The following is a 27,703-nucleotide window of genomic DNA, read 5'->3' on the forward strand; positions in this document are numbered from 1 at the left end:
TACACATGGGGGAAAACCACGAAAACGCCTATGCAGCCAGCCCGTTCGCGGCACTCGCACCTCTATGCGAGACCACTTTTCTAGACGTCGTGCCATTACTGTCGCTCTTAAGTGTCTGCGTACTGACACTACTTACTTGTAGAACCGCTGTAGGACAACTAGCACCATCTGTCAACCGCCCTGGGTGGAAATATTCTCTCCACAATTATTACGTTTCAAATGCTTCTGCTTGTAAGCTTTTTTTGAATCAACCTACCTATTATGCATGGGGCTCCATTCTGAAAAGTTAGGATCTTACCAAGTACCTATTACTGAGCAGATAATTTATTATACCTATTTGCCGATCAGTTTCTGTCGAGCCATAAACCTAAAATGCTGTTATAAATTCTGGTGAAAGGTTAGTTTTGCACACAACTTCAAATTTCTTCTCACTGCTATGAGCAATGTCATTTTTCTCAGTCACCCATTATAATATGCAGACTTGGTTCAAATTCACTTATTGGTTTCAAACCTCGCTCCAAGTGGCTGATTGTTTCAAAAACTGAAGTGTATGCTTTACATTACAGTGATGATAGTTATGTTATTCAAGGGAAATTATATAAAAATTAATGAATTATTTTGGACAAATGCTTTGCTTAAATACTTAAAACTAACCTGAATGTCCCTTATAGTTCATATATATATTGCTCTTATTTATACACCATTGATCCATTCAGAATTACTTTAGAACTCTTACTTATATACCATTGATCTATGAGAGACTGTATTAAATTTAGTGAAAAGTGACAGTTATGTACAGTGGTATGGCAGGGTAAATTTTTTTTATTCTTTTTTAATCTAATTTTTATATGTATTTATGTAATGTCACCAAAATTTTTAGATAAAATATACATGAAACAATTTAAATTTTGCAAAATATCATGGAATATAACTCATTGCTCATTTTTCCATCATCAGTACAAACTAATCTTCAATGTTTTTATTTCAAAAAATTTTAAACATTATGCAAAAGCAGAATGTAATTAAATAAAAAGATATGATGTTGATAACTTTTCAGTATTTATATGAAAACTAGGTAAATATTAGACTTCAGCCTTGTTTAAAATTTTGAAAAGAAATTTTGAATTTTTCCTATGCTAGGTATCTTGGATCAGGTTAAAAGATTTTCACCTTTTAACTGTGGGAAAGTATACTTACACCAGTGATACCAGATTTCAGTCAGTATATGTTGGTATCTCCAATGACTGGGCTTTGCAAATCAAGTATCCGCAGGTTTCAGATGAAGGTTTATATGAATGCCAAGTCAGCTCATTTCCTTCAAAAAGTGTATATTTTCGGTTATGGGTTGTTGGTGAGTATATATGATTTTTTTATTTATTCCTTGTTATAGAATGTTTAGTATTTTAACTATTCAGTACCTTAAAGAGCTACTGAAGTTAGTGATCTTTTAAGTCCAAATATATTCAGTACTTAAGATACAATATCACACTGAACAACTATTTAGAAGTCAAACAACAAAAATCAGCATTATATTTTAAAATTTTCACAGGACTAGTTTTGATGGTTTTACCGAACCATCATCCTCAGTTGCAAAAGCACAAATGAGTGAGATAAGATATAATGATAAAATAATATAAGAAAGCCTGGACAGGAGATAAGCTACTGGTGCCATCTGTTGATGAAACCAGAACTAAAACACAATTTCTTTAAAACCTGAAGCAAAATGGATTAAAATTGGGTCGTTAACAAGAACAGAAAGATTTAACAAGAACAGAAAGAACAGATTGAATGTGAAATGCCTCTAGAAAATCCAGTTCACCAATGGAAGATGTGTTTTGAATAATTTTGGCAGCAGAAAAATTGAAAGTGTGATTTTCGGGCCAACAATGTTGGGCAACAGATGACTTCTGTGTTTACTTTTTTCTAACATATGCCTCATGTTCCTTAACACAAAATTTTAAGGCTCTCTTAGTTTTGGTCAATGTAAATTAAACCACACTGGCAAGGAATCCTGTAAATACCCCAGGAATTCATATCTGGAATGGAGTCCTTGAGTATGGAACTCAGAATTTTATTGATGGGAGAATAAACAACTTGAAAGTTAAATTTCTTCAAAATACGTGCAACTTTATAGTTAGCTTTATTTTTTTCAGCAGGTTTTTTTTTCATCTGTTAGATGTTCAGAATTGAAATGAATTATTATGTTATGTAAAATCATATTCAAAACAAAATTTTTAACATTTTGTTAAAAAATACAGTTAAGAAGTTATTGGCAAGTGTTAAATGTCTGTATTAATTCTATTTTTTAAATTTTTAGTTCCTCAAGCAAGAATACTTGAAGGACCTGATATGTATGTTGAAGTTGGAAGCGCCATTAATTTAACATGTGTCATTGTGGATAGTCCTGAAGCTCCGGCATATGTTTTCTGGTACCACGATGGTCGAATGATTAATTTTGACTTCACTCGTGGATCAATCACTGTACAAAAAGGTGGAGGAGATACTGCGGTCAGCCGATTACGTATCAAAGATGCTCAACCTTCTGATTCGGGAAATTATTCGTGTAGTCCTTCAAATGCTGATATTGTTAGCACCATTGTATATGTTGTTAAAGGTTGGATAAAATTTATATCTTTTTTATTTATTCAATTATTAAACAAATATATTTTACTAACCTTTTATGATTTTGTGCAATTGATATTAGAAACTGCATGATAGGCAGATATTATAAATAAGATTAAACATTTCAAGTCCAATACATATACCATTGAATAAGGGTTCAACAGAGTTGACAACTGTTCAGAAAAGAATAAACTCTAAAAGTGTGAGATGTTATCAAGTCCATTAAATTTTTTTTTTCGCAACAGGTGAGCGATCACAGTTCAAGGGGGAAAAAAAACTTTGAAATAGGAGAGTGACTACAAGAAGAATAAAATTTGAAAGCTTGAGACTGTAATCTTAGTTGTAGATATAGTAGAGACTCTGTTGCATGACAGAGAGCAGTGAAACATTATGCTGTATGGCTTTATAATAAGTTATGTTTTATTTTGCAATTTTGAAAATGACTTTGTGCGTTTCCCATAGTGATGAAATTGAAATAATTGTTGGTATAAATTACTAGATTATTTTGTAGTGATTGTAAATTTTCGTATAGTGACAATAATTTTTCAGCAGCAAGTGATATTTTTCCAATCAATAAATGTCTCTCTACATGTTTTGCTGGCAGCAGCACATTGACTGACATACTGGAGGAATACTGGACTGGGATGAAATTGACAAAAACCCAAGTTTAAAAGCTTTTTTAATTAAAGTCGTTTTATATGTATTATCGTCTAACCCCAAAAATATTCTTGATGTATTTAAATCAGTTATATTCTGGTAGTAACTGGATTTGTTCTTTACATATTCAGAAGTGTTGAGTCTCGTTCTTCTGCAAAATTTTTAAAAAAATCACAGAATGTATTAAAATGCTCAACTGCAGTAAAAATATAAATTTGTCTTCAGTCAAATTGCATAAAAATATACACTGGTGTGCAAAAATTAAGGACAAGACTGTTTTTTCAATATAACTTTGTACAAAAGCTTTCCAAATCAACACATTTAATACCGTAAGATCCCCAATACGCAAGGACATGAGTAATGTAAGCAACACTTACTAAAAGAGAAATCAGAGGGATAAAAAGAAGCTTTATTGAAAAAGTAGCATGGAGCACAATGCGACTGAAGGCCGAAACATCCCTGTGATGGGTGTCCAGCAAGAAACATCCGGTCTTTAATAGGGGATATGATCTCCCCTGACTGCTAGGCAGGTTTCACAGCGTCTGCCCATGCTGAGAATGAGGGTGTCAATGAGTTGTTGAGGCATTGCTGCCCATTCGTCTTGCAGCGCCAATCGAAGCTCCAGAATCGTTACTGGTGGTAAGGTACGAGCTTGCCAAGCATCTGCCTTGAAAATTCCATACATGCTCGATGGGATTGAGATCCGGAGATCGTGCCGGCCAATCCATACGTTCAATATCCTCACTCTCTAAGAGCTGTTCGGCAGCTACTGTGCGATGACATGGTGCATTGTCGTCCATGAAAAGGAACTGCGGACCCATAGCGGCTCTAAAAAGACGCACATATGGAAGAAGAATCTCGTTACAATAACGGGTCCCGTTGACTGAACCTGCGTCGAAGATGTGAAGGTCTGTACGACTACCAAGCATGATGCCTCCCCAAACGAGAACACCGCCACCTCCATCTGTCCCTTTCAATGATGTTCGAGGGAGGATTGCGGCTTCCCCGCTCTCTCCAGATGAGTATGCGATGAGAATCGCTACTCAGACTGAATCTGCTCTCATCTGTAAAGAGTATTCGTCCCCATTCATTGTCTCTCCAATTCCGGTGTTCCTGGCACCACAGAGAATGCCTTCTCCGATGAGCAGGCATTAGAGGTACACACCGTACAGGGCGTCGTGCAAACAGACCACCACCGTACAGTCTTCTGGCCACGGTAAAACGCGATATCGGTCGTCCAGTCGCCTGTGTCGTGTGTCTAGCGATTTCTCCCGCTGTCTGCGGCCTGTTTCTTCTGGCCTGTAAGGCAATATACCGGTCATCTGCGGGTGTGGTTCCTCGTGGACGACCACTACTAAACCCCCGGATAGCTGTTCCTGTAGTTTGAAATTGTCTCCAAAGTCGTGAAATGATGCTGTGAGCAATTCCGAACTCTGCAGCCACACTTGTCACACTGCGGCCTTCCTCCAACTTCCCAATGATTCGACCTTAGGTAAAAGCATCCAGATGTCGTCTAATAGATTGATTCTTCGCCATTTCTCGCTGAGGCAGCAACTCGGTGTGATTTTAACTGCTATACGGCGTGCAATCTCTTTGCCAGAAATACTGATCTTACACTGACAACATGCTTTATACTACTCAGACACTCCCCCATTATGTCTACCTGCATATCTGCGCATATGCTACCATACATCACCTTACTTAATCTTCTGATTGGTCTTTCTGTCCGCTCTGCCTCTTCGTTCAGCTGATATGCTAATTTTTCGACTTCGTGCTTAATTTTTGCACACCAGCGTAGTGATTTAAATGCATGCACCTGTGAGAAAGAATTGGTGTTAAATTTGCCATTTTTAATTCTCTGATAGTTAAAATTTTGTTAGTTTAAATCCATAAATGCCCATAAACTGCAGGTGTTTGTAAATTAAGTGGTTGTGGATTATTAAAATTCTATAATTTTTCATGTGTAAAATTTTCTCTTTAAGCGTCATTGAACATTGCTGGATAGTTAACATGATTACAAATTTACGTTACTAGCTAAAAATCATAGATGTTATATTTTTATGTTATTTAAATTTTTATATTATTATATTATTGCATATTAATTTTTATATTATTATGGTTAGTGCTACATTAAAGCAGTATATAAATAGAGAGAGAGCTTTATAACAAAATCACAATTTTTGATTTAAACAAAGTTATCCTAATTATTTAATTATGAATACCAAATGGCTTGGCTTATGATTAGAGCAGTATGTGTGTGTGTGTATAAGATAAAAAATATGTAAATCTCAATTGTAATTTAGCTTCTTTTTAATGTAATTCTTTCTCCTAATTTTTAATTTGGTTATTTCCTTTCTTTGTTCTAAAAATAGTAATGCCTTTTTCTAGACTGCATCATTTCTAGATCTATCAATATTATATGACTTGCATAATGCTGATGACATAGCTACTTTCAAACTTAAACCCAAACTATATCTTAATAAGTTATCATTTTAGATAACTTCACTTTTTTTCTTCTAGCTCTGTTATCGTTAAGATGTTTATATGCTGCTTCTCTTCTTATCGCAATGTAAATATTCTTGAATAGGCACGATTAGAGTGCCAAGTCAATTGCACCTGCTAATGTCAACTGAAATAAAGATGGATATTTAATCTGCCTCAACTGCCAAGTTAATATGGATCAACATTTTACGGCCAATATTGCTAAGTTTGCTTTATTACATAGATATGTGCATTAAAATATATTAGAAAATCAACAGAAGGAAATGATTTTAGGTCTGTCCCTCCCTCCTGAAAGAAAGTAACTTGAAAATGTGGTGGTGATGTGGTGTTTTTTTTTTTTTTTTTTTTTTTTTTTTTTTTTTTTTTTTTTGTAAACACATAAAATGTAAATTATTAGCAATTTTTTTTTTTTTTTTTTTTTTTTTCTGTATAAAAGCAAATTTATTTTCCTTGTGCCAATACATAACATAATAGTTGGACATTAAAAAGATACTTTCAATTAATAATGCTAGCTTAGTTTATTGAGAAAGATAACATAGGTAATGTAGGAAGATAGTATTTATGAGATGAGCATAGATATATTTTTTAGATGTAGTGGATATTCCTCTTTCATTTTCTTGCCTTTCTATTTGTTTATTTATAATTATTTTTTTTTAATCATTCAAGGAAATAAACTCTTCAGTTGTTCTCTTTCAACTCTTCAATTGTTATTGTTATCATTGGGCATTTAGCTACTACTGCATGTAGTACTTTTTATATGAGAAGTGCCCTGAACAGGAAATTTACAAAATCTTTGCACCATTACCTTGCATCAGAGCCAGATTTAAACTTGATAGGGCCTTAAAATATTTGAGGTATGGGGCCTGTTACAAGTCTGTTATACTATATTTTAATATTATGTTTACACTCCTCAAAAGTGAAAATGCAACATCAAGAAAAAAAAACGCATAGTGTCATGCAAATTGCAGGAGCAAGAGTGTATATGCAAATGATAAAAGTTGTGCACACCTTGAATCACTTGGTATGCATATGCGGGCTATAAAGGTAAGCCACTTTCTGTTGTCATAAACACCATCTGAGGGTTTATGGAGCATTGAAGACTTAGAGCATAGAAGAAACATAGAAAATGCCTTTGAGACGTTGGCGAGCTCAATACCATCAATTAACGACTGTGGAACGTGACCATATTATCGAATTTCATGAACTCGTTTTGTCGCTGCATACAGTAGCCATTCATGTTGGGCACAATGTACCATCCAACATTATGTCACACGATTGTTTCAGAAGGTGTACATGCACGTCAAAGAGGAAGTAGTGTGCACAGGTGCACATCAGAGCGAACAGACTGGCATATTCGGTGGTCAACTATTGGAGACCATTTCTCCGCGTCACGTGACATACGAAGCTGGTTGCCTTCAGGAGCAGGTGGATCTGTGTCCACCCAAACTGTATGCAACAGATTGCATGAAGTACACTTGTGTTCATGGGTACCAACCGCAGGGGTACCATTCACTGCTGAACACAAGATTAGATGCCTGGTGTGGCGTCAGTGTCATAGTGTGCAGATCATCAAGTGGCATCAGGTTCTTTTCACAAACGAATCTTGTCTGTGGAGGAATGATGGCAGGTAACGAATATGGCGGCGATCCAGAGAACGCTACAAAACAGCCCATTTCGCCGAGCGTCACACCGGTCCTGCACCGGACGTTATGGTTTGGGATGGCATAATGTTTGATCAAAGATGCCCTTGGTACACATTACAGCAGTTTGACAGTGGATCGCTACGTCACGGAAGTTGTGGAGTCTGTTGTTCTGCCCTGGTTGCAGGGTGCACCCAACACAGTATTCCAGCAAGCCAATATCAAGCCGCATGTCATACGGAGTACTCTTAACAGCCTGACCGGATTTGACATTCTACCTTGGCCGGCAGCCTCTCCAGATTTGAATCCCATCGAACACCTGTGGGATGTCATTGGATATGACATTAATTGAGGACCACGGCTCCAAACCCTGGATGATCTGCTTACAGCAGTGGATGTGGCTTGGCAAAGGCTACCTCATTCAACCATAAATGAACTCATTGATAGCATGCCTTACCGGATTGTGTCCTTTATCACTGCCTGAGGTGGGCACATTAGATGCTGAATAAATTGGTTTATAATGATTTTATGTGTCTGTGTTTTTAATCATTTGCATATCCATCTCACAACTCTCAATCCTGCAGTTTGCATAATGCTACGAGCATTCTTTCTTTGTGTTGCAATTTCACTTTTGTGAAGTGTATATTATATTTTAATTTTTGGGAGAGCCCTAAGCTATAGCTTGTGTAGCTTATACATAAATCCTGCACTGCCTTACATTATCTTTATTTTTCACTACAAGGAATGTATGCCTTGGCAAATGTTTGCTACTTTGTGAAACAGTAAGGTCATCAATTTATCTGGGATACGGCTTTTTGCTTAACCATTCCTTAGTGTTGCCATTCAGCATTCTTAGAAATTTAATTTATCTTTTGAGTTTAATCATTCTATAACTGATTAAAAAATTAACATTTTATTAGCAATCAGAGCATTTTTTATTAATTTAGATCTTTGCTTTTTAATATTATATTTAATTGATATTAAAATACATGCTACAGCACTATAGTAATTAAAATGGTTGATCTTTACAATATGGTAACTGGTAGTTTGGCGACATTTTGGAGGCGATAAAGGTTACTACCTGGGACTTTGGTAATAATGTGAGCAGTACTCAGTTCCGATTACGCATTATTTTGTGTGAGGGAAATGAGAGATCATGGGATATGTCATGTGATATTAATGGACGAATTACGGTTCTTTAATCGGAAAAGGGGGGAAATCGGGAAAAAAACTGGAAATTTTGTATTTGGCTTTATTCTGTGTTGTGTGAAACAGTGTTCGTGAATTTTTGGATCCCATGGCCGTAACTAAAGTGAATTCGAAATGGGTATTTATGTATGTATTAATTTAATGTATGTGCTCATTTATATTTTAAGTAGTGTTTTTGAATTTAATTATATTTTAATTAAATTATAGTTATTTTGTGAATTTTATGTTTGTAGGAATTTGGTATACGTTTTAGTTGAAGTAAACGTGCATGGAAATAATTTAAATATCTGACAATAAGTATTTGTAATGGTTGCGGTATGAATTCGTTGGTGACGTGTATAATGTAATAGATGATTTAGAGGTAAAAGTTTTTGGATATTTTATTTATTTTATATGTGGAAATGTTCATATTTGGAAAGGGTAAATACTTTTTCGCGATCAGGTAATTTCATATATGTTCTTTTTACCGGGTTTAAAGATTGAGAAAATTGTCATGTATTTTCGTGAAATTTTTCGAATTTATGAGAAAAAAGCAGTGTACATGGATATAGTGAAGGGTGTGCGCAATGCCATTGTGCAATTCTGGGATGTTTTTTTAAGTAAAAATAAGTTGACGTGTACATGGTTTAGTGATATTTTAATTAAAGGATAGTTATTTTGTGAATTTTATGTTTGTAGGAATTTGGTACACGTTTAAGTTGAAGTAAACGTGCATGGAAATAATTTAAATATTTGATACTAAGTATTTGTAATGCTTGCGGTATGAATTCATTGGTGACATGTATAATGTAATAGATGATTTAAAGGTAAAAGTTTTTGGATATTTTATTTATTTTATATGTGGAAATATTCATATTTGGAAAGGGTAAATACTTTTTCGCGATCAGGTAATTTCATATATGTTCTTTTTACCGGGTTTAAAGATTGAGAAAATTGTCATGTATTTTCATGAAATTTTTCTAATTTATGAGAAAAAAGCAGTGTACATGGATATAGTGAAGAGTGTGCGCAATGCCATTTTTGTGCAATTCTGGGATGTTTTTTTAAGTAAAAATAAGTCGGCATGTACATGGTTTATGTGTATGTGTTATTTTGAAAAACGCGTAAGGAGTATGGTATTGTGCACTTTTTCCCAATTTTGCAGTGAATATTTGTCATGATTAAGCAGTTTTGTTAGATAAAATTTCTAGCATAAGTGTTATTCGGCTAGTAGATTGTTGGAAGAAGTGTTCAGTAGATAAAAAGAAAAGAAACATGTCTTTACTTCGTGAAGACAAAATGGCGGCGGGAAAAAAAAATAGAGGGTTGCTGTAGGAGAGTTGGTCACCAAATTTTCGCCAAAAAAACGCCAAGTTACCATAATGTAAAGATCAACCTTTAAAATATATTGCAGGCTTTGAATTGTTTGATTCAGCCCACTCAAATTGTTTATTTGTGAAAAATTGTTACATTTTTTTATTTGCCAAATAATTTTTTTTTTTTAAAATTTCTAGAAAAATTCATGTTTTGCAGTAATTTTGATACTTTTATATTAAAGCCATGCAACACTTATTTCCCCCCCCCTCACACACACTTTTTTCTCAGTGCTAGATTAAATAGAACCATGGGGAACAGCAAAAAGGAAAATGTTCTCAAATTTCAAGATTAAGTTTTCCCATTTTACCAGAAGCTGTGTTTAGAACAATATAAATACAAATTTCCCGCAGGTAATTGTTCTGATCTGTTACTGTTTTGTCAGTCATTTTCAGCTGTTGTTGTTACTTATGCTCACTTGTCTGACATAGTCAGCCCAGGCATACAAAATTCCTTGTGGCAAGGAGTGCAAGTTTACAACCTTGAGCACCATATAGGTGACAGTGCAATTTAGCTCAGTTCCGCACCCAATTTTAATGGAAAGCAACGTGTGGAGACAGGTCCGAGGGTCTCCCACTCTTCTCTCCTTCCACCAAAGAGCACGAAAGAACTTTCGGCTCTTGTGTGAAAGTTCTATCTTCTCGTTTCCATGTAGAGTGCCTCCATTTCTCGTTCCTCACAGCATATTTAGAGTGCCTAATATACTCTTACCGTATATTTAGAGTGCCTCCATGCCATAACGACACTATACATTTACAAACAGCCGTGCCTTCCCCAGGATTCCTCCGTCACATCAGTCAGCGACACTAACCGCTATGCCTGTTTGGCAGCTTCATATTCAGCTGACGGTTATAGATTAACACATTTTTTGTATGGTGAGATGTTATAACTTTGGAATAGTGCACATGTTACTCTTCTGTAGAAGGCAGGTGTCAAATTTTAATGCACATATGAAAGGCAGATATTACGAGTGTGTTATTACATTATGCTTTACCATAACTAATGCATAAGAAATTAAGATTAAGAAAAAGATAAAATAAGAACTTGGTACATACTTTTGTCATGTAATTATTCCAATCAACTATTGTGGTGCAATTCATTTGAAGCAAGGAAATGTAAAGAACTTTGGTTCACAAAATTCAATAAAAGTTAACTCTTGATGTGAATGCAAGGAATGTAACGATCTAGCAAACTATGTTTGTATTCGGACACCTTTATTTACTGCAAGAATGAGGCTGCATAGTCATTCCAGCTTTAAGCCACATTTAAATGAAAGTGCCGATGTCTGGCTTTAAAGAAATATACCCCCTTTTCCCCAAAAAATGTCTACAGTGCTTTAACAGAAAGGTACAGCAATTTTTTGTAAATGTGCTAAAAATTGTGCCGGTTTGGGAATTTATCAGCATGTCTATATTTGAAGTTCAAATTCTTGGCAGTTTTTTTTAGTTATGTTTAAATTTATGCTTTTTATTGTATTGAAAATAAAAATCTATGTGCTTTGGAATGTAAATCCTTATGCTGTGTGTTGCCATCTTTAACGACACTTCAGCATGTTGGCAATACTAAAATGAACTGAAATTGAAAATTATTGATATAATGATTTGTGGATTTCACAATGTTTTCCTTAGCAAGTGTAATAACTTTAAGAGCTTTTCCATTACAGGACTACATACATCAATTTTCTAGAAAAAGATATATGTGCCAGGTTTGCCTAGTAGCCATCATTAAATTAAAATGTTCTCATCTTATATAGCATTCTTGTTTTCTAAGCAAATGTTGCCAATAATGCATTTCTGAGTATATCATTCCATCCTTTTCTTTATTTATTGAAATTATCAACCTTAAAGATATATTTTATATGTTTAACTATACCATTGTCGAAATGAACTGATGGCAAAATAAGCAAGAAAGTTTTCTTGGAAGAATGTGGTGACATGTGCATCTTTGGAGAAAAAAAAATTGTGTGCCGTATTTTGCCATATAGTGCAAACATTGCTCTATACTTAAATAATAACATATATTTAAAGTTATGTTATTTAAAAATAATTAATGCTTTAAAATGTGTTTTCCTTTTACATTCGACAATTTTTAAATATATTGATTGGAAAAATTAAACAAAATAATAAATGTAATGAAACTTTTAGTTTCACTTTATTAAAAGCAAAAACTTATTGCAGATGCATTCAATGTCTGTATAGGAGTAAAGGAAGTATTGTAATCACGAAAAATTGCAGGTCTCATATTTCAACAAAAATATCCATTTTGACCTCCATTGAATGCAATTTAATGATGTTTTTGCATGACATCTGTACATAAGGACAGAATAAAGACCTCTTTTGTGCATTTTTTGCTTTAAAAATGATTGAATTATGTTATTCTTATCTTTTGGTGAAGGTTTTTATGTCTTTAGTTGATCTGCTTGCAATAGTTGTAGAATTACCAATAAATTAAAAGTTGTTTAAGTGCGGCCAAGCCTAATTTTTTTTTTTTTTTTTTACCATAGAAGCCACATTTGTTTATATTTGAAACTTAGCAGAATAGTGAATTAAAACTTTCTGCACCTTCAGTGTCTTTTTGCCGAGTGGGACCAAAAGGAAATATTCAATTTTTAATGAAGATATTTTGAGTTTTTATGTATTTTTGCCTTGCCACGAAGTGAGAACTAAATTAATTGAGTGAGAAATATATCTCTAATGAAATTCGAGGAAATAAGTTTAAATGAAATCCAGGAAAATTTGCGTATAATTTAATATTCTGTACAAGGAACTCATGTGGTGTACACATTTTTTTCAAAAGTCTTCCGATTTAAAGTGGCAGGAAGGATGTTTCAAGACCACTTCTTGAACAGAAGGGTGGTTTGTAATGTATTTTTATTTTATATAGAACTGCAGAATAGCCCTTTGTTGTCCTGCCTATATTTTGTTTATGAGAAAGGATTACTTCTGAGAAGTTAATTAAAAACTTTCTCTTTATTTTGCATTTTGCTGACTGGAATTTTATCAAAAGCTTTACTGTTGTCTGTTTGCTTATGTATTTGCAAATGTAAAATTACAATTCTAGAACATACCTTGCATTAATTAAAATTAATATTTTATTTGTAATTTTGTTCATTAAGATTTTGATCCATATGTATGCTCTGTGCTCATTTTATGAATATGAGGTTATTATCATCTATAATATCAGCTTTTAACGAAAGTTTCCCGCCACTGCAAATATTGTCTGCTCAAAAAATTTGCGTTGTCAAGTTTAATCCTATTTTGTCAAATGATTTTTGGCATTTGAAAGAAAGAGACTTTCTTTAGAACACTGTGTTGTGAAATTTGCAAAAAAATTGTTGTTTTCATTAAGTACAAGGTGTCTGAAATGGAACTATCACGCTATCAGATTAGAACCATCATTTAATTCCAGTTCTGTTGCAAAGAGTTAGCTAAAGAATGTCACCAAATCATGTGTATAGTTTTAGGTACTAATGTTGTATCATATGACAGTGTGAAGGTTTGGTAATGAAAGTTCAAAAACCAGGACTACGGCATTCAAGAAACAGAGCAGTCTGGCCAGCTTGCTGATGTTGATGAGGTCCACCTACAAGAACTTTTGGAAGGTCAGTATGCAGCCACTCGAGAGCTTGCTAAGGAGTTAGACATTAGTGCCATGTTCATTAGTCATACTGTAATGAAAAGTGGATTTACTTCACAGGCCGAAAAGGAAGTTGGTCTGCAACTGATGAGTCTGTCGGTAGTGTCGCAGAGTGCAGTTTGAGTAACAAAAAGAAAATGCTTTGTATGTGGTAGGATTGGTGTGGTATTATCCACAAAGTATCTGTGAAAAGGTAAAACCCTCGACAGTAATGTGTACAATGAGATGATAGTCTGTGTTAATGCTGCTATCAGGTAAAAACGTTGAACTGTATGTGACTCAAATGGGATCTTTTGCCACTCCTATGGAATTTTACCTTTTTTCACACCTACAGCTACATTTTGCTGGTGCTACCTTTTATTCTGCGCAGGACATTCGAAATGAGGTTGATACGTTTTTGGACTTGTGGCCACCAAGTTTCTGGGCCGAAGGCTTTAAAAAACTGCCAAAATGTTGCCTGAAAAATCATAGATTTTGGTGGTAATTACTACTGTTACTAAAGGTACTGCTTTCATGTTTTTTCCCCTTAGCTTTATTAAGAAAATTTTTTGGCGGAAAATTTTCGTTACAACCAGATATATGTATTTCTTTGTACATTAAAATTATGAAATTAAGTAGTTTGCTTTTTCTCATTTCTTTGATATTCGCTTTTATTTTTTAAATGCATGTTGAGATAATGTTTGTTATAAAATTAATATTTAAGGAGATAATCTTTCTGTGTGTGTTGAAATAGTTATATTTATGTATTTCCTGTAATAGGAGAAAAGCAAGCAGTCGTTCAGAACATTGAAGGATCTGCTACTCAGAAAAGTTTTGAATTAAATGTCAACAATTTATTACTTTTCATTGGAATAGTAATAGCATGTTTCCTAAGAAGATGACCATCTGAAATGTGAAACATTTTTCTAGGAAGGCTCGAAGGTAAAAGAATGTTTCCCACCCCTTTTAGAATTAAAAAATATTTATATGGTTAAATATTCAAAATTAAAATACATCTTTAAAGCATAACACTTTTAAAAAATTTTTTGCTAAAGCAAAGAAATGTGATTGTAAGTTCAAAATCGTGTGATTAAAATATCAGGTTTCACTGTATGTTAAACAAGCTAATTTAAAATTAAGATTGTCTTGTAATTGTCAGCAGTAAGTCTTGTAACCGTAAATGTCTGATATTGCTTTTTCTCCCCTTTTGTGAAAATAAAGGATTTATTTTCTTTGATCTGTAAAAAGCCTATGAATAATGAAGTGATATTTAAAAAATATATCCTGTTTTAAAACTGAATATTTTTCCTTTAATAAAAGTATTATATTAATTAAAGGTTATATGAAAGTGTAATATAAACTTCCAGTGTCTTCTATAATGTGAATGTGAAAAATGCTAAGTTTACTAAGTTATAGTGAAAAGACTGCTTTAGTATTATAGTCAGATCTAGTGGTGCTCTGCCTGAATTTCTGCTTTTAAAACTTCTGTTTGGGAACAGCATTTTTCAGAATTTATCGAATGTGGTGACATCAATTAATACTCTACAGTTCCTTTGTAGTTGTTGTGATGCAGCCCCTCTTCTCAATGTTATTATAGGAGGTTATTTCAGCTTATAATATTAATGTATAGCATTTTTCAGAATTTATCGAATGTGGTGACAACAATTAATACTCTACAGTTCTTTTGTAGTCGTTGGGATGCAGCCTCTTTTCTCGATGTTATTAAAGGAGGTTATTTCAGCTTACAACATTAACGTATACAAGGTAAAAAAGTTCTTGCCATTTTGGGCAGTCAGAAAGAAAAAGTCATAAAACAAATAATAATCACTGCTAATCCTCAAAGTAATCACCATTGGCATCCAGTGCCTTTTGACAATGAGTGGCTAGCTGTGTAATGCCATCTTGGTAAAACTCAAGAGTCTTGGACACAAAGAAGTCCATGAGGGCCCTTTCAAGGTCTGGTGGTTGTTAAAGGATTTCCCCCGAAGATAGGTGTCCAGGGAATGGAAAAGGTGGTAGTCTCGGAAGTATGGTGGTTGGGGTAGTGTCTCCCAGCCCAGTCGCTGGATGGTGTCCCTGGCCTTCCGAGCCACATGTGGCCACTGGTTAATGCCAGAATGCTTAGTCAATTTTTTTGACAGTGAGCATCTTGAATCTCATCTTCAGACTTTCACACGTATTAATGTCTAATTATATTTGACTCAACATCATATTTTATATATAAAGTACATAAAGTAATATCATTTGAGACATTTTTTGCTTTTCGATTCAATTTATTGTAGTTTCTGGCACAAATTTTTACAAATTATCTATGCCAAACAAAGGTAAAAAAATGAATAAAAAGTATGCTAAAAGCTTCATGTGGACAATTTATGTATATTTTAGGTGAGGTAAAAACAGATTAGTTTATAATAGAAGTCAGTATCCTTTAAAAACTGCAACAAATTGTGATAATAGTTTTTCTCTATTGAGTTTCTAAATCTAATTTTCAACATAAAAAATGTATTTGGCTAAGATAATCGAAGCTATGATATTCTAATAAAATATGGTGGACTGTCATATCTTCATTACAGTTTGTGCAACAGGATTCTTCTCGCCTTTCATGAGTTAGTCGACAATGACCTATTCTCAACCGTGTCAAGATAACATATACCTTCCTATTTGCCATAGAGGACTCTTGCTTTTGGAATTAAAATTAGACACTCAAATATTTGGAGAATAGGCAGGTTTTATTTATCTACTACTTAATGCGTTTAGTATTTATTTGTCATATCTTGATTCGTTAGTAGTACTGTTTATCATAAATTCACATAACTTTAACCCTTAAATGTAGTTGCCACTTTGGCAGCATACTCATATTTAGTCATATAAATCAAATCAAAACACAAATTTTAGCTTACTGCATGGTATAATCAATTGGATGCATACTGATTACGTATATACTTTTGAAAGTTTCAGTGTAACACTGGTGTAACGGTCATTATTGCAAGTTCATATCTAGGGTGTGGACATCATTTGTGTTTACAAATTTTTGATTTTGTGTTTTTTGTTATTTTGATGTATTCAAAGTTTTAAAATTGTTTGAAAGATTTTAAAAGGTATGTATTATTACATAAAATTGTTATTACACGTTTGCCTATCTCTCTTTTTTTTTCCCATAATGTAGCCATTTGGCAACAATAATATTGTTTCAAAAATTATAATAAAAACTTAGCTTAGATTTTTTTTTTTTAGTATTTTTCCTATTTTATTTGATATCAATTCTAATGTATTTCTGACTTAAATTAAAAAAATAAAATAAAAATTCATACATTTAAGAAGTCTCAATGACTCTGTACTGTATGTGTCAATTCATGCATCATGCTGTGATTCTGGTATTATTATTTTTTTTCCCCCCCAATGGCAGATTGTGAACAGTTACAGTGTAACCCAGTCTATTAATCTATGCAAGGCCAGATGTGGTCTTTTTATTATGGAGGGATTTAATAGTTGGGCCACCATCGCCTCCTATGAAGGGACAAACAGTTACAACCATGCCTTCTCTGGGATTCGAACACAGGCCCTTCGGTATCGCAGTCAGCTTCCCTAACCACTATACCGACTGGGCGGCATTCTGGTATTATTAGTGGTTGGAGTTTTGAGCGCCTAACTGTGAAAAGCTGAATCACTGACTTTTTTTTTTTTTAAATTTACAGTTGCTTGTTCATGCATTCCTTATTTGCCAGAACTTACACATGCCATTTCCACACATACAGTTTATTGCAAAATCTGCTTTTACCTCTGTTCTAATTTTTACCAGACAGTTTATAATCATCCTTTATTTAATATGTTTATTTCACATTACTGTATTAATCTTCAAACTACTTTTTAATGTCTTTTTCTTTCATTATCATTTTTATTTAACAGCATTTGATATTTAGGATTCTTAATTTTGTATTTGTAGGTGATGAATTGAAAGAAGCAAAATGTGTGAAGAAAGGTCATTCTCTTTGCATGTCATTCTTTGCATTTGCTTAGAAAGACGAACATATTTCATGTGTGTGATTGTGAAAGATCAAAAAGACAATTAACTGGAATGTTTTAAGTGTAATTTATATGGAAAGTTCTAAGGGATGAATTCCGAAATACTTGTTGATTCTGTGGATGTGAGGTAAAATGTATTTTCCCAATCCATATGAATTCTTATTGTTCATGTTTTATTTTTTCCCTGAAATGATGTGTGTTTTAACAGGAAGTATATAAGTATGATTTTAATCGACTTTGTTGTATGTATATGATCTCACAATTCTGTTAAACCTTGTTCCTGATAAATTATGAGCTTCTAGAGTTTTTTTATTAGAATTATATTTATATATATGTATATAATATACACAAACCCCTTTATCCATGATTTATTAGAAAAGTTGTGTTAAGTTTCTAATTAATACTTTACATTATTTTCTTTTATGGTGCTATAACTATTTTAAAGAAACTGTTCAATTTTATTTCATGTTATGTCTTTATTTGTATGATCTTTGTTTGTCCTTGCATTTGAATTTTGGGCAAGCCAAATTATGCTCCTTTAAAATCAAATTTTACTGGGAGAACTAGTAATTATATTTCTTTGATAATAAAGTTTGTCATAGATGAAAAGCAAGACAAAATAATGGTAAATATTTTAATTTTACTTTAAAATAAATATTTTTGTTGAATTTAAATATACAGTTAACTCCCAGTTATCTAGAGTGAATTAATCACATTCTTTCAACAAAAAAAAAAAGTTTGTTTATTGTAAAATAATGAGAAAATTACTATTGCAGGCCATCAGCATAAAATCAATGCTAACAGATGATGTCATATTATTTCAGAGTTATTTTTATCGACAACAGTTCATAATTTAATTGTACATGATCCTGAATATAAGCATTGAACAAATTTTAATCAACCCTTTTTACATGATTTTGATCTCCATAACACTGTTCAACTTCTTTTGCAAAATATTGCTCATAAACTGCTTTTATAATATAGTTAATTTCTAATGATATTTATTCTGTCATTATTTACAGTTTGTTCTTTTTAATACCGATTTAAGTTTTACAACTAAATTAATACACTCTGCAGGTTAAATTGTCTAAAAGCAATGATAAACTGTGAATAGTATTTTTCTTCAAATTACAGTACAAAATGAATTCCCTTTCTTGTAATTTAAATGTCATCATTAGGGAGTTGACTGTACAATATTTTAAAGAATGCAAATATAATTATGAAGCATTTAAAGCCTTTTCCTTGTGTATCTAGTCATTTATTGGTAGTGTTACAATTGTTTGTTTTATGCAATATCTTATTTTCCAAAATATTTTTTGCTGTTAGTATTTGAGATGTATACTTAATTTATCTGATCAAATGCAAGTAATTAGTATATCTCTTATTAGTGGATTGTTGAATTAATTTTGTTTTCATTTATAATATTAATCAGAGTTATTTCATTATATGGTTCAGAGATAACTACAGGAATGCTAGGTTTTGTATCTATTCTGTGAAAATAAATAGTTGTATTTCAACAAATAATTACATTGACTGAGTATAGTTTTGTAGATTGCAATTTTACAGAGGTGCAAAATAAATTAATTTTATAATGCTATTTGTAAACGTTCAGAAGAAAATTTAATAATTATGAATGCACAATTCATGACACCTATTATCCACTCACTGTCTGTAGCTATATCAAATGCTAGAAAAGTATTTATAAATTCTGTAAAATAAAGTTTTCTGACTGATTTCTGTATTTTTATAATAATGAAGTATTCAGTTTGTTTTGAGTACAATTACTCTAAAATTCTGAATGAGAAGCTTTCCGTTCAAAACGTATTTCAGCAAATAGTTCCTAATTCCTTGGAAATAGTATTAATCTTCATTATAAATGTTAAATTCTGTCTACATTTAAAGGGGAAAAGAAAAAAAAAAAATAATACTGTACATACAGTATCATGAGGGAAGAGAGATATTTTGCTGTGGTTAGAATTTTTGAAGTCAACTGAATGAAAATAAGATTTTGGAATTTTTTTTTTTTAATTTTCAGGCTCTCTCTAATATTCAATAATTGGAAATTTTGAATATATTTTATTTGAAAAATCATATATATTAATCTTGTATCCTGCATTGCAGTTAATGTATGATGTAAAAACCGTTACATCATTTTATATGAAATTGTCTTTTACTCACTATTTCTGAAAAGATGCTGTGTACTTTTTGTTTTAAATTTTCTTTCTTCTTTCAACTGGTGATACATTGCCATCTGAATGGTAATGGGACCTGATGTATGAAATCAGAAACCTCCTCCCTCTAATTTTTTCGATGTGGTAACTTTCAGTGATTCCTGTTACATTTCATATAAAGTATTTCGTGAGATAACCTTTTAATTTAATATTTTTTTATTCAAAGGTACGTAAACAAAATATATTTTCTCTTTTTATGTATTTTGTTTTAATGGTTTTAATTTAGTATTTGTTACATAAAATATAAATTTGCACATTTTAAATTAGGATCGTGGTCTTTTTCTGAAAGCTGAAAAAAAGAGAGTAAAGAATTGTTTTTTTGATTTTGTTATAAACTAATTAGAGATAAAACAAAATTAATGCAAATGAATAGTTTATCAATTCAGTAATCAAATATATGAAAAAATTGTAGAATTAAAAAATCAAATTTCTTTTAATCTATGAAAAATCATTTCCTGTGACAGGTTCTGCTTCTAATTTTATATTCTTAAAATCTGAAATTGGAGGGGGGAATTACATATTGTAGATTAGTTAGTTCTAGGAGGATTTAAAGACTCCTATCCCATTAGCCCCAAAAAATTAATTCTGAATGCTAAAAACTGTTTAAAAATAAACTCAGCCTAATTATAGTTATATTTTAAAATGCAATAAGCAAAGTATCAAAACTCAGTTAAAGCACTTTTATGAAGGTAGCATCATAAGTCCAATTATATAGCATTTCTCTTTTGATTAATTATCTTACATGCCATAATAAATTATTTTTGACAAAAAAAAAAAAGGGTGGGTGGGTTGTTTTAAGTCAACTCCTGTGGGCACAGAATGAGCATAGTAATAGATAATTTGGCATCGAGTATGAAAAACTGCTTTTTTTTTTTTATATATTTGGTAAAATTTTTATCTTTGTGCACCTCTGAAATTTGAATTCTACTTTGGCTGTCTTTTTAAAATGAGCAAAATATTGTAAGACTATTTTTAATGTTATATTTATGCTATTATCAAAAGCTGTATTTTACAGAAAATTTTAAACTCAAGAAGTGTCATTTTTTTTTTTTTTTAAATTCATGTTCAAGTGAGTTATTTTTTGTTACTGAAACTGTTTATTTAAATTGCATTTATTACTGAAATGCATTTATTATTTGTAACATATTTTGTGCATGGTTTTTAAATCCCATAAGAAATTATATTTAATCAGTAATGTTGGAATAAAATTAGTCCTATTTCTTAATGTTGTTGAACTGCATTGTTGTTGCAGTTGTTACATAGAGCGATAACTTTGCTTTACGAACAAAGAATGATGATGAGAGAATTTCTGCTCAGAATCTTCATACATTGAACTATGTTTTCTCTTAAACTTTTGAGTAGTACTTAACTATGGCTCTACTAGTCATAACATATATTATACAAATTTTATTAACTTTGTTGGTGTTGCGTGAAAAATGTATTATATGATCTCTAGAGTTGAATTTGAATTGTATCTGCCGTCATTGTAACAAAGTACAATTTTAAGTTATTTGTTCTGTACAGAAAGGTGTAATAAAGTTGTTATTGTATTGATTAATGTTCAGAAATTTTTATTAGTGAAAATAAGTATTTTGCCAACATTCTGTTTCACTTATTTTCATTTATGATTGCTGTCTAACAAATTTAACAAGTAAATATTTTTGTGTGTTTAAAAACATCGGATATAGGATTTAAATTTATTCAAATGACTGATTCATATCTATCAGCTATTACACACGTTTTGTAATTTTTACTCTAGTTTTAACATTTTGAACGTAAACTTCATTTTTTATTACCGTAATTTCGCACTTATAGTCCGCAGACACGATTTTATATAAAAAAAATTTTAAAAATTGTCAGATAGTCCGCACCACCGGATAGTCTGCGGACTATACGTCCGAAATTACGTTTTTTTAATACGGCAATATTCCCATGCTTTTTAAACACATCCTTTTGTTTGCGCAAATTTCTCACCGCTTTCTTGTCCACTTCAAAATAACGGAGTAAAATCCTAGTATATGGTGCAGCCTTGGCGCGACTTTGAAAATTATCGCCAACACCAAAAATGATCCAAAGAACGTCTATATATATACTATACACGCATAGTATATATACTATATACATAGTATATACTATGTTTAACTATATATTTTCTTTGAATGACCCGTTAACTACTCATCGTATATGTCCCGTTTTTACTGCTCATCATAAAGTCGCCAAAAGTAGTCAAATCCCGTGTGCACCGGATACTAGGATTAAACCAATAACGGCCCGCTTCTCTATTTCCATCTTTTTCAGTTTTCTCAACTACCTCTCAGCAGTAAATCTCCGGCGATGTTTCATCAACGTTAGCGAAGACGAAAGACAAAATACGAAAACAAAATACTGTGCAACGTGCTATCCTCGTGATAAGTGGTAATGAAATGTGACCTTCGACCCCACTCACTCGGTGTTGCCAAACCACACTATAAGTAAACGAATCACGCTTTTTTTTCGTACTCCAGGTACTTGCTACTATGGCTCCTAAAAACCGAGTTGACGCATCAACTATTTTCCCCCTCCTAAAGCAGTGCGAAGGATACTTGGAATCTCACGTTTTTTTTATATTTGATAATCAGCAGTTCACGACAGCGTGTTTTTTAAATTTCAACAATTTTAACCGTGAACAACCAGCGTATTATCCGCACTGGTGGATAGTCCGCAGCTTCAAAAATTCACATTTTAAACACAGATAGTCCGCGGACTATACGCGCGAAATTACGGTAATTTTGTGATTTTTTTTGTAAAGACACCAACCACTGTAACAAATTTATTTTTTGCCATATCAATAGTTAAGTGTATACTTCTGGAAAGCATAACGAGTTACAATGAATTCTCTTTATTGCATTAATAACAAGTTCTCTACATTTGAAATAAAATCTTATTGTGCATACCAGATTTGGCGATTTATCAATATATTGGTCATTTTAGAAACAATTTATCTACAGAAATTTTGATTTGGTGCTTAAATTTCATGATATAACCAGACAGCCATGTAAATTTTACGTTTAACAAAGTTAATTTAATTAAAATAACACTATACAGAAGAATTACATGTCAAAAGTAATAAAAGTAACATAGACAATTTCCTCTTGGATAAGAGGAAAAGTTACGTCCATGCAAAAATCTGTTGAATTTCTTAACTAACAATTGAGATGATTATTTTTCAAAACTTTTCTAACAGTTGCCCTTTACTGTTAGGTTATAGACTTCTCAATGAAGAATCCACAAGATATTTCACATTCATCTGTATGAGGCGTAAACCGGGAATCTTTTGATGATGAGTTTTGGAAGCTTCTTCTATGTATTAATTATGCTTTAAAATGTGCATCTTGATCACTGTCATAATATCTTTCATACAACTTCTCTTTGTCCCACTTGAATAATGAATCAAAAGGATTCGTGTAATAGTAGAAGTAATCTGTTCTACAGTATTTACTTCATGCCTACAGTCAGCCATATGTTGAACAATTTGTTCTGTAAACAGAATTGCGTAGGCAAATTCTTGAGTCTCTAATTTTTCTATATGATGAATCAGTTCTAAAGAAATCGACAGTTCATCTTCAGCACTCGATTCATTACCAGTATCAGTAAGTATTACATATTTAGCATTGCCCATTTTGTGGAAGATAAAAAAAATGCCATAATTTGGACACAGAAGACAAACTTTTGTGAACTAATTAAAGCAAATGCCAATGAATTTAAAAGCATTGATGACACTTATTTAACTTTAGACTTATTGTTCAATCACTGAATTGGAATGATTGATTTAACGGCACAGAATCAGGATGATTCTCAGAAACTTCGCTGAATTGGGATGATTTATTTAATATGGAATCGGGGTTATTCCACTCAATCTTTACTGAATCGGGATGATTCATATAACATGGAATCAGGGTTATTCCACTCGAGCTTCACTGAATCGGGATGATTAATTTAACAGAGAATCCAGATGATTCGTTTAAAACTGCATAGACTCAGGGTGATTCTACTGAAATTTTACTGAGCTGATCCCAACTTTCAAGATCATTAGACCTTCAGTTTTCTTTGCTGTAGGTCGTGGTTTCCCCTCAACTTTCAGTAAAAGTCAGTCTTTTTGTCTTTTTTAACATTGCAGTTCTTGCATCCAACAACCTCATGCTTTGCAAGATCTACGCAACTATTGTTTGCCATGATGAAATTCTTTACGTAAGATAGAGATACAATTTTTACAGTATGCAAGATAGTCAATATTGCATTGTAACACTTCAAATTCCCATAAATGTTTCTGGAAAGTTTGACAAGAGGTTCATTCATAAATGCTATATTTATTGCATGAATTATATATATATATATATAATTTAGATAAAATTTATTTTCCTTATTCAATGAAATCATGATATGGGGTTGGGACTCCCCCTAGTCCAGAGCAACTCTTGAACTCTAGAAGTAAGCTTTCTCCCTTCCAAATCACAATATCAGAACCATCCTAATGCAAAAGGAACTTTGAAAGTAAAAGTTTTGAAATCTCAGAATTATTCAAAGGCATGTGGAATTAGCATTTTGTTTCTTCATTACATTTGCTAGACGGCTGCACTTAATGCAACACATTTTTTAGCCATTTATTTTTCTTTCCTAAATTTGAATTTTGTTTCTTAACTTCTCCTAATTCTAAGAGAATATTAAAAAGTTCACTACGACAAATTAAAAGTTCACTAGAATAAGTCCCAGTCGTATGATGATTTCTGAAGTGTTGTCATTTTCCTTTTCTTAAAAGAATTTTCTATTACAGAATGTACATTAAAGCTATCACATTTATTCATTTTGATGGTCGGTACTTTAAGAACTGGATTCTGCAACTGAACAAGCTTTATCTTCTCCTGCAAAGTTACATACTTAATTTGAAACATTTTGTAAATGATTTGATTTTAAATTTACCTCTGCAGTAGTTGCATTAATATCTCTCTTTTTTTTTTTTTTTTTTTTTTTTTTTTTTTGTTAAAGAGTCTTTAACATCATTTATAAAATTTTTCCAGATATCTTCAGTTTGCTGTTTCTCTTTCATTTTTGATATTTCAGCTGATTTGATGGGCATACATTCTTTATCTCTTTTACTCAAAATTAATTCTTTATCACAAACCATTTCTGGAAAATTATGTGTATTTTTTAAGTCATCATCAGAGGATACATAATCATTATTCTCATCATCGCTTCTCGATAAAGACATCATCATTTAAAAACACCTCAGAAGTAATCACAGTGTTGATTTAAAAAAAATGGCTTATGACCAGATATTCAACTCGAATCTCATCGAATGCATTTTAAATAACTTTTAAATAAATGGAAAGTTTGATACTTCTTAACTTAAGTATTAAAAATTGCACTACGTTTAAATTCTGCTTATTATTTCTTTTTATTTACAAAATTAAACATGCTTTCACTCTATGTTAAACTATCATAATCAATTTAACTTTGTATAAAATATAATTCCTACTCACTGCATAATTGCTTTACAATGAACCCAAGGACACTGGATAAATCCTTCACTGTTGTTTATTACCAGGTTGGCAAAAATCAAAATTTTCCAAATCACCAGGGTGATTTTCTTCCTTTAATGCAGAAAAAGCTCGAAGAAAAAAATTGCACTCAGCTTTCGGTAATAATTTTTACATTTTTGAGGCCCATTGTTAGGATGCCAATTTATAACCAGACGGCCATGTAAACTTTACATTTAGCAAAGTAAATTTAATTAAAATAAAAACACTACATAGAAGAATTACATGTCAAAAGTAATCTCTAACTAACAGTCGAGTTGATTATGTTTCAAAACTTTTTTGACTGCCATTTATCGTTAGGTTATGATGATAGTTTATCAGTATAATAAATTTAATATACTATCAATAAAATAAAGATACTATGTTTAAATTTTATTTTTTAGAAAAGTAACATTTTATTCCCTTCTGTCATTTTTAAAAATACCTTTTATTTCGGTCCTTTTATTTGACCTTGATAAAGGTCATTAATTAATTAATCTCTTTTATAAAGTATTATTTGTGGTTTTTCATGTGAAATTTAGTTTAAAAGTGCTTAGAAAAAGGAAGATAAGTAACTGCATGTGGTAATCAATTAATCCATTAAAATTGCTTAAATTATGAATTTCTGTCTATAAGCATAGCATTAGTTTTCTATTCATTTTCAGTTTCTGAATATTTGTTTCCTTCTTAATTTTTCAGCAAAAATTTATTAATTTATTGAAAAATATTAATAGAAAAATGCCAATAATTCATTCTTACGCTCACAAATTACTACGTAAATATGCATTTACAACTTTTAAAGCCTGAAAATGCATATATTTATGATGTTATTGTCAAGCGATGATATGTAGGTGCTTTATTTTTTACCTTGATATTTTTGATGATGTTGTTTTTAAACTATGAAGCCTTTGAATAGCTTTATTTTTGCTGATGATGTTTTATACTACGATGTTTTAGAACTGCAAAGTTTTTTCTTCCTCCTTCCCCACGATGTATAGTACAACGACATTTTCAGTTTGCATTGCTTTTTCTGCAACATTTTTGCCTGTAACCAAAAACCAGCCTTGTAGATTCAATGATTTCTTATTATATTTGCTATTAAGTTCTGATATCAGTTAGAATGTATATGTCAAATCATGTACAATGACATCAAATCGGATGAAGATAAACTAAAGAGCACCCATAAAGACTGGATAGGTATTCATGGTGTTTTTTAATGTAATAAAATTGGTAAATTATACATATTCCTAAAATTTACTTCAAATAACAAATTCTAGACAGATTGAAGAAATAAAGTTTAACCCTTTGACGCGCACCCTGAAACCACCAATTTTCGAATTTTTTTCTCCTCTTCTTTCCGAAATTTTTGAGTGAAAATCAATTGATTACTGATCTTTTACCTCTAAATAACACAAAATGACTGCAGAATCATATATGTTTTAGGTCTTAGTACTTCAAATCGGATGCCTTTTAAAATTCAATAAAACAAAATAACTTCCTTTTATTAACATAAACAACTTTAAATTTCAAGTTATTCATCGCACATCATGATTTCTAACATAAACAATAAAAAATAGCAATAATTAAACTGCATATATAAAGAAAACCCTCTATATGTATGGCATTTGCTTTGTGGTTTCAGGGCGCGACCACTGCACCACTAGAGCATTGTCTCACAATGCTCTAGAACAGTGGTGCGCAAACATTTTTCTACTGTGACCCCTTTTGTAGAGAGAAAATTTTTGGCGACCCCTAGAGATAAATGTTCACAAATAGAATGTATATTTTGTGCATTTCTTTCGTTTCATCGAATAAAAACATCATCATATCTGACTCATATTAATTTTATTTATAATTTTAAGAAAATACTTTTTGTATAACACAAAAATCAGCAAATTGCCCTTTAATGAGATGTATGTTGCTAATTGCAATTTGCATATCATCTTCAGGGTTTAAACGCGAGCGGTATTTAGTTTTTATTGAAATTAGTTTGCTAAATCCAGTTTCACATAAATACGTTGATGCAAATTGTATTAACACTCTGATGGCATTCTTGCATAAAACGGGATATTGTTTTTCCACGGATAGCCAAAATTTTTGGCAAGGCCGAGTCTTAAATTGATTTTGAAGAGTATAATCACTAATTAGATCTATCAATTGCTCTTTCTCACTAATTTGAAGAGTTGAACTGCATATGTCAAAGGAAAATGGATCACGAATCCAACCAAGATCGTTTTCAGGAAAATCCTCGAATCTTCTTGAAAAATTTTCCTTTAACTTTTCAATGTGATTGGAAATG

General features: G+C 32.0%; 1 protein-coding gene across 1 annotated transcript in view; it reads left to right on the forward strand.

Annotated features, from left to right (window-relative positions):
• Window positions 1-21,406, forward strand: part of LOC118182134 (opioid-binding protein/cell adhesion molecule-like) — a 35,808-nt gene extending 14,402 nt beyond the window's left edge. The window contains exons 3-6 of the mRNA XM_035351436.2: window positions 1,141-1,351; window positions 2,318-2,614; window positions 14,379-14,540; window positions 17,542-21,406. Coding sequence (XP_035207327.1) covers window positions 1,141-1,351; window positions 2,318-2,614; window positions 14,379-14,500 — 630 coding nt within the window. The 3' untranslated portion in view covers window positions 14,501-14,540; window positions 17,542-21,406. The remainder of the gene's footprint in view (window positions 1-1,140; window positions 1,352-2,317; window positions 2,615-14,378; window positions 14,541-17,541) is intronic.
• The last annotated feature ends 6,297 nt before the right edge of the window (window positions 21,407-27,703 follow it).

The sequence above is a fragment of the Stegodyphus dumicola genome, chromosome 9 (assembly GCF_044657685.1).
Source record: "Stegodyphus dumicola isolate Sdum_Otavi_A_Nest chromosome 9, ASM4465768v1".
In the NCBI taxonomy this organism is placed as follows: Eukaryota; Metazoa; Arthropoda; class Arachnida; order Araneae; family Eresidae; genus Stegodyphus; species Stegodyphus dumicola.